Source organism: Papio anubis, chromosome X (genome assembly GCF_008728515.1).
Source record: "Papio anubis isolate 15944 chromosome X, Panubis1.0, whole genome shotgun sequence".
NCBI classification, from domain to species: Eukaryota; Metazoa; Chordata; class Mammalia; order Primates; family Cercopithecidae; genus Papio; species Papio anubis.
In genome coordinates this window covers 90847396-90856444 of record NC_044996.1, presented here as the reverse complement: position 1 = coordinate 90856444, position 9049 = coordinate 90847396, and the positions used below count along the sequence as shown (strand labels likewise).

Genomic DNA, 9049 nt, shown 5'->3' with positions numbered 1-9049 from the left:
CTGCTCAAGCCCGATCACGAATATACCACTTCCATTTGATGAAGGAATGCTGCTGTGCACGACCCACTTTATGGCTAGATGGGTCAGAAAGCATCCAGTTAATGACAGGCAGTTCAGGTCGCATGGTGACTTGATGACCCATAGTCAAATGTTCACTTTCCACCAAAGCCCAGTAACAGACCAAAAGGAGAGTAGTTATCTGCAGAAGATGGCAAGGCCTTGCTCCAAAATCCTAGAGGCTTCTGCTGCGATTCATCTATGGGGGCCTGCCAGAGGCTCCAAACAGCATCCCTATCTGCCACTGACACCTCAAACACCATTGGATCTGCTGGGTCCTATGGCCCAAGTGCAGAGCAGCTTGCACAGCAGCCTAGACCTGTTGCAGAGCCTTCTTCTATTCTGCACCCCACTCAAAACTGGAAGCCTTTCGGGTCACTCGATAAATGGGCTGGAGTAACACACCCAAATGAGGAATGTGTTGCCTCCAAAATCCAAAGAAACCCACTAGGTGCTGTGCTTCCTTCTTGATTGTAGGAGGGGCCAAATGCAGCAACTTATCCTTCACCTTAGAAGGAGTATCTTGACAGGTCCCATACCACTGGACTCCTAGAAATTTTACTGAGACTGAAGGTCCCTGAATTTTAGTCAGGTTTATTTCTCACACTCTAGCACGCCAATGTCTTACCAATAAGTCCACTGTGTTTGCTACTTCTTGCCCACTGGATCTAATCAGCATAATGGCACCAATGTAATGGACCAGTGTGATATCTTGCAGAAGCACAAAGCGATCAAGGTCTCTTCAAATAAGATTATGACACAAAGCCAGAGAGTCAATATACTCCTGAGGTAGGACAGTAAAGGTGTATTTCTGGCCTTGCCAGCTGAAGGCATATTGCTTCTGGTAGGCCTTATGGACAGGAATGGAGAAAAAAGCATTTGTCAAGTCAGTGGCTGCATACCAGGTACCAGGAGATGTGTTAATTTGCTCGACCAATGAAATCACATCTGGTACAGGAGCTGCAATTGGAGTCACCACTTGGTTAAGCTTACTGTCACTCTCCAAGATCAATCTGTCTTCTGCACCAAACAAATGGGAGAGTTGAATGGGGATGTGGTGAGAATCACCATCCCTGTGTCTTTCAAGTCCTTGATGGTGGCATTAATCTCCACCATCCCTCCAGGGGTGCAATATTGCTTTTGGTTTACTATTTTTCTAGGTAGAGGCAGCTCTAATGGCTTCCATTTGGCCTTTCCCACCATAATACCCCTCACCCTACCAGTCAGGGAGCCAATGCAGGAGTTCTGCCAGCTGCTAAGTATGTGTATGCCAATTATACACTCTGGCACTGGGGAAATGACCACAGGATGAGTTTGGGAACCCGCTGAACCCACTGTAAGTTGGACCTGAGCTAAAACTCCATTAATTACCTGACGTCCATAAGCCCCTACTTTAACTGGAGGACCACAATGACGTCTTGGGTCCCCCAAAATCAACATCAGCTCAGAGCCAGTGTCCAGTAGTCCCCCAAATGTCTGATCATTTCCGTTTCTTCAATGCATGGTTACCCCGGTAAAAGGCCAAAGGTCTCCTTGTGGAGGGATGGGAGAAAGAGTAACAGTATAAAAATTGTCAGTAGTGTAACAGGGTTCTTCCTCAAGGGGACCCGGCCTCCCTTTCATTCAAGGGGTTCTGGGTCTGTAAACTGGCTCAAGCCTGGAAATTGATTGAGAGGCCGTGATTCTCTGTTTTTATAATTCAAATTAGTCTTTTGTCCATTCGACCTAGAAGTTTTCTGCTTATATAAATTAAGTAGGAATGCAGTAGGCTTCCTATCGATTTCACTTCTAGGAACACCATGATTAATTAGCCAATGCCAGAGCACTCTCTCTCTGTCTCCCCACCCCCCATATATATACATACACACACACACACACACACACACACACACACACACACACACAAAGGGGAATTTACTAAGTATTAATTCACACTATCACAGGATCCCACAATAGGCTATCTGCAAGCTGAAGAGCAAGGAGAGCCAGTCTGAGTCCTAAAACTGAAGAACTTGGAGTCTGATGTTCAAGGGCAGGAAGCATCCAGCATGGGAGAAAGATGGTAGGCCGGAAGATTGGGTCAGTTTAGTCTTTTTATGATTTTCTGCCTGCTTTATATTCTAGCCATACTGGCAGCTGATTAGATGGTGCCCACCCAGATTAAGGGTGGGTCTGCCTTTCCTAGCCCACTGACTCAAATGTTAATCTCCTTTGTCAACACCCTCACAGGCACACCCAGGATCAATACTTTGCATCCTTCAATCCAATCAACTTGACATTCAGTATTAACCATCACAGGCACCCTTGGGCTGCATGCAACCTATACAACTATACACAGCAGTCATTGGTATCGTACCTGTTTTTGTGGAACCACATATAGCTTATTCATCGTTTTTCCTGTATTCTTTCCTGTTTGCCCATTGATAGAAACAAGTATATATCTATGCTTTACAAAAGACATATACTTAAAATGAAAAAAGTACCCATGAATATTTAGCAGTTTCATATATAAAAGCAACAAATCTTAAATATCTTATGGCAATTTTTTTCATTACAAGTACCTATTTTTTTTTTTTTTTTTAAAAAGATAAAAGGTCTTATTCCACCGACCAGGCTGAAGTGTAGTGGTACCATCACAGCTCACTGCAGCATTGAACTCTTGGGCTGAAGCAATCTTCCCACCTCAGCCTTCTGAGTAGCTAGAGCTACAGGTGCATGCCATCAAGCACAGCTGATTTTTAAAAATGTTATAGAGGCAGAGTCTCACTGTGTTGCCCAGGCTGGTCTCAAGCATTTGGCTCCAAGCAACCCTCCTGCCTTGAGCTCTCAAAGCACTGGAATTACAGGCATGAGCCACTGCATGCAGCCCACAACTACCTTTTGTATTTTTAAGAGTATCATCATATACTTATAACATTTAGCAGACTGAAAGAGTTTCAATTAATCATAACATATGTGGTAAAAAAAAAGTTACAATTTGGTAGTGAGAGCCCTTTTAAGGTGACTTTTCATCCTTTTAACACTGCTCCTCACATTCTTGAAAGAATTTTTTATTGTAACAAGAGAGTTTATTAATATTGCTGACTTTTTCTTGTGAGAACTCAATATCATGAGAACAGCAAGGGAGAAATTCATCCCCATGATACAATCACCTCCCACCATGTCCTTCCTCCAACATTGGGGATTACAATTCAACATGAGATTTAGGTGGGAGACAGAGCCAAACCATACCATTGGGACTGCGTGTGTGTGTGTGTGTGTGTGTGTGTGTGTGTGTGTGTGTGTGTGTGTAAGAGACAGAGAAAGCATAAGCATGCCCATGCTAAAGAGGTTTTTCTAAGGTCATTATGAGTTCTCACCACTTTTTCCAATTTAACTTATTATGTTGTTGTACCATTCTTTGCTTATAACATGTGGTTTCATCAATCGCTGACATTTTTGCCTATATCAACACTTGGGATAGGTTTGGACCTGGGAAACAGGCTACCCACAAATATGAGTTTGAGTACTTTTCCAGAGCATGTGCAAAATGTCCCTGTCTCCTTTTCTGGAGCACACTTAAGCAAGGTTGGGTTCTAACATGTGTTTGAGAGTAACGGAGACCATCTTTTGATGGTTACCATCTTACTCTAAAACTCATATAGTTTTATGGGTTTTGCTTTGTATAGTACATATACTGTGTTGAATGTGTACCTGGTTGGCATGTGCTAGCCTGTTCTCCATATCTCTGCTTCTGGGTAACATGTCTTTTAAGCCTAAGTAATATTTTCTATGGGATCCCTTTTGATTCCTATTACCTGGGGTTAAGTTGTTCCTCTCTATGGTCTTCTATTGCAGTGTCTAATACTCATCACAGTGTATTTTAACTTTCTCTTCACTTCTCTGTCTTTCCCCGTTACTCTGTGATATCCTCTCGGGTTGTGTCTTACTCATCTGCCAGACCTATTACATACTTCTTGGAACATGCTGGATGCTCAATACATAAATATTGAATGTTTCTAAATGAGGCCTAAAGAAACAATACACAGTGATAACTTGGTTTTATTAGCCAATATCTAAGGATTGGAGCACTTTCCCAGGTGAAGATGGAAGAGAAATTCTGTAACACCAGAGCCCCCATTTAAGGAATAAAAGACTGCTGAGCACTAAAATGCTGCCAGGTTCTCTGTGGTTGGCATAATAAGCTAAATATTTCAGGTTAATCTCCTGCTTTTCCAAGATCAGTGCCCCACTGGCAAGGAGATCCATTAATTTTCTGTGGGAAGATGGAAGCAGTGTTTTTATTAGAGAAGGCTTTCTATAGTCTTAAAAGATGAGTAGAGGTTTGTTAAGTCAAGGCAATGGGTAGTAAGCCATTTTAAGCGAATGTTTTTGAGCAAAGAGGCACAAGAAAAAGATCGGTGTGTGGTGAAGATCCCAGCATTTCAGTATTTCTTGGACGTGAAGTATGAAGCAAGAAAGCTAGGGTGTTAAGTTAGCCTGGAAAGGTAAGCAGGGGTGATTTTGGAGGGCCTTTTATGTTGCATTAAGTTATACGATTTTATGTTATAATACCAAAATAGAGAAGATTGGTATAGTGAGTAAAAGCACATGTTCTGCAGTCAGGTTGCCTATATTTGAAAGTCAGCTCTGGCCTTTACTAACTCTGTGACTTAGGCTTTTTTGTGCCTTATGTTTTTTACTCTGTAAAGGAAGAATAAGAGTACCTACTTCATACGATTATTTTGAAGATTTATGAGTTAAATAGAGTGCTTACAGCATTCTGTAAGAATTAACAGTTGGTACAACTGTTGTGTTATTTTTTATATTTATGCTGTAGAAAGACCACTCAGGCCATCTGTGTGAAAGATCATTTAGAGTAGAAGAGAACCAGAGTGTGGAAACCATATGGAGATTAAAGTGCCTCTCCAATAGCTCCCAATGACATTTGCTGGATATGTTTGCAACATAGTCCTATGTAATGACTTTAATGAAATAGCGTACTTTACACATGGATTTTGTGCAAACTGAATTAAAGGAAACCTTGGCATTTTGTTTTTCTTACAAATATCTTGAGCATGAACTTATTGGAAATAGAAGCTCTGGGGCTTTCAGGACCTTGCATACTGTGGATAACTTTTGGTCCTACTGTTCAGCATATAGTTCAGAATTCATTTCCTGAGAAGGTGACCTGGAGAGAGGAAAGCCAGCTGTTTCCCAGAAAAGGATTGAAAATGGCAGCAAGGTTAGATTCTAGTATCAGTATGAGAATAATAGAAGCCATGTTCTGATAGTTACCATCTTACTATAAAACTCAGGTTGCACATATTGCTGCCTGTTGTATATCGTATGTTGAGTATGATCAAGAGGCAATGGGTATAGTGAAAATAAAAGAAGATCTGGGCTGTGAATCTAGCTCTTATATTTACTTGTGTATGTAGATCTTGGTTGCCATATCTGTGACATGAGGTTAATAATACCATGTTATCTTGCAGGGCTGTGATGAAAATCAGTTGAGATCATCTATATGAAAGCGCTTAACAGAAATCCAAAGGCACTTGATGAATGAAATGATTTTTTAAACCATTAAGGAAGACTCAGAAATATAATGTGATCTATATATATGTTTGTCCCTTCATTAAATGAACTCATCAAGAGTTTAAATATGTAACAGATGATCACCTGTTATGCAAGTCACCGTAGTTTGCACATAATTCAAAGTTTATGATTCCTCTCGAAGCGACTTTCTGCTTCCAATCAAAGCTCAAGAATTCCACCTAAAAATGTTTTTCTGCTCAAAAGCTCTTTTTTATTACCTCCATGTTTTGAGCCTTGTTCCAGAAAGCTGAGGTTTCTCCGGGTCTGACCACTAATCAGTGAGGCATTGGTGCCTCTTTCTTCAGTGCTTCTAGCCGGCCTACTGATAAGCTCCCTAGGTGAGATATACTACATTAAAAAATGGTGCCCAAACAACAGCTTTAAGTGCCTGCTAGATCTCTGTTCTTCCAGAAGTCTCTCTCCACCTATCTCTCCACTAAAGATGGACTTAAAACTAAAAGATTGTGAATTTTGGTACAGTCTCCATGGCCAGGTCCCAGGGCTGCTGGACTGGGACATGGGGAGTGAGTTATTTCTGCCTTGTACCACAGACCAGTGCCCTTTAGCTGAGCAGATCCTTGCCAAACACAAAGTACGAGTAATGAAGCCCCCAGAGATGCCTCAGAAGAGGAGACCCAGTCCTGATGAAGATGGTCCTCACTGTGAACCCAATCTGTGGATGTGGGTGGACCCCAATATCTTGTGCCCCCTTGGCAGCCAGGAGGCCCCAAAGCCCAGTGAAAAAGAGGATCTGACAAGCATTTCTCCTTTCCCTCAGCCCCCATTAAAAGATGAAGAGTCTAACTGCTCAGAGGACAAAGTGGTAGAGTCTCTGCCATCTTCCTCCAGTGAGCAGTCTCTTTTACAGAAGCAGGATATCTATTCCCCCAGTGAGTTTGAGCTCACAGAAGAGGAGGCTGAGGAACAAGAGGACAACTCCCTCCTGTCCCCTGAAAGGAAGTGCTTCCAGAGTCAGAAGCTACGGCAAATCAACAGCCAAGTGAAGTCCTGGCAACGGCCCCCTCTCAATTGTAGCCACCTTATTTCCCTAGCATTAAGAAACAGCCCCCACTGTGGCCTCAGTGTGCAGGAGATCTACAGTTTCACCCGACAGCATTTCCCCTTTTTCTGGACAGCTCCAGATGGCTGGAAGAGCACCATTCATTACAATCTCTGCTTCCTGGACAGCTTTGAGAAGATGCCAGACAGCCTTAAGGATGAAGATAATGCAAGACCTCACTCTTGCCTTTGGAAGCTCACTAAGGAGGGGCACCGCCGCTTTTGGGAGGGGACTCGTGCCTTAGCCTCTGCTCAAAGGGAGAGAATCCAAGAGTGCATGAGTCAGCCAGCGTTGTTGACCTCTCTCTTTCATCTTTGAAATACCACTGCTCCCTTTTTGGAATACTGCCTTCCTTGCTGTGCTTACTTATCCCCTGACTGATATTCATTAATCTCTAAACTTACCCAGCCTGGTGGGTGCCAAGCCTGTCTTTAGCTACTGTTACAATAATGGTGTTAAGTAAAGTTAGAGGTGGGTACAGGGGAGGCAGAACTAAAATCAAGGTGGAGAGTCATGGAAAGTCACACAAGGAGAGTGGTTGTTGTTCCACATATTGAGCAAAGGAAGGAAATCCTAGAAACAATGGCATGGAAACTAAGGAAAGAAAGATGTGTTTTGTGAAAGAAAGGAATTTTGTTTGTAGAGAGTATTTTCACACATTAAAGTGAACAGTGGAATATAAAGCATAAAAGGCAGGATGCAGCCAAGCCATGGAGAACCTCGAGTGCCATGTGAAGAGAATTTGACTTGTGATGGAGAATCAAGTTTCCTCCTCTACCATTCATCAGCTACATCTCCTTTTTAAGTAACCCATTCCATCCTTCAGAACCTCACTTTTCTATTTCTGGCCCTGGACTTCTAAGCCTTGTTTCTTTGTCATCTAATTCCAATATTAACAAATAATCCTGAAGAGCTACTTTTAGTTTGTATGTTGAACGTCCTTTGAAATATTCCTGTATTAACCCCAAGCCTTTTGATGATAAAGGTTTGTTTTTCATTCTTTTTAGTTCTCAAGGTGTTATTGAAGATATGCTAATGTGTCAAGGTCCATCTTAGATGCTGAGGATAAAAAGCTGAGGGATACTAGTGGGAGACATATTTATAATGTAAATATGATAAAACAGATGTGAGAAATTGACATGGAAGTGGGGAGACATTCTTCCTGGGAAAGACATTAAAAGCATTGGAAAAAATACATTTTGAGCTAGTTTTGAAGAATAAATAGAAATTTGCTGGAAAGGTAAACTGAAGTAGAGGCATTACAGAGACAACAATGTGAACAAAATGGATGGAGTGTTTTGGGGGAATAGCATGAAGTTCAGTGTGGCTTAAATACATGAGGACCATGAGTGACTAAGAGAAAATTATTAGGTGTTTGGACTTGTGGGTTTTTGGGAGCCAAGAGGCATCAGTGGTGTTTTGCTAAAAAACAAACAAACAAACAAAGAAACAAACCAGCAGCAACAACAAACACTTCAGCATTTGTTTTTCTAATTTCAAAATTATCTTTAACATCTTTTCTATGCAAATAAACTTTTGTGTATCAGATTTAAGAATAGCTTTTTGCCTTCAATGTTATTTAAAAATATCCAGGAGAAAATAGATTTTTAGGTATAAATTTAGTTGCAAAACCTTCATAATGGGGGTACAAAAATGCCTGTAAGTTACAAAAGCATTTAATTCAACATAATTGTAACTCTTTTGAAAGTTTACATTTTTTCAATGAACTATTATAGCTCATACAAAATTGTATATTTGCTAAATCACAAAACAACATTTGCAAACAGTATTTTTTGAAAAGGAATTGTAAATGTTACTTCTGTATCATAAGGCAAAGACGAAGTTAACAGAATACTTTGGAATTAATAAAATATTCTGCATATGAGTAGTCACCATTTGCTTCTCATTTTTCTCCCAAATTAACACTTACTAGTAAAAGAGCTGGGTGTGAAATTAATGAGACTATTTTTATCACAAACTACACTTCTAATATGCCTAGTCTGTGAATTTTTCAAACAAGACAAACTTTCATTTTTACAACTAGACCTGCATTTTTCTGCTGCAACCTAGTACCTTTGAGTTTTGAACTCTTTTCAGTATTTTCTGATCCTTATTTCTGCTCTCTGGTGGCATGAAAAAAAAAGCAGTGGCTGGACATGGTGCTTCTTCAGTAACCTCAGATGATCCAGATATACCTTCAGAGGAACATTTTTTTAAAAAAATTATAAATTGCTGTAATGGAGTGCAAAATAAAGGAAACTTGAGTTGCTTTATTCAGCTTTCAATTTCTGGGAGGCTTAAGAGTCATAAGAATTCTGGATAACAAAAGAAAATAAGGCTGTGCTTATAGAGTTT

General features: G+C 40.7%; 1 protein-coding gene across 1 annotated transcript; it reads left to right on the top strand.

Annotated features, from left to right (window-relative positions):
* Positions 1-3321: 3321 nt before the first annotated feature.
* FOXR2 (forkhead box R2) lies at positions 3322-8579 on the top strand. The gene has a single exon (XM_003919167.4). The coding sequence runs from the start codon at positions 6077-6079 to the stop codon at positions 7010-7012; it is 936 nt and encodes a 311-aa protein (XP_003919216.2). The 5' UTR covers positions 3322-6076; the 3' UTR covers positions 7013-8579.
* Positions 8580-9049: the final 470 nt, after the last annotated feature.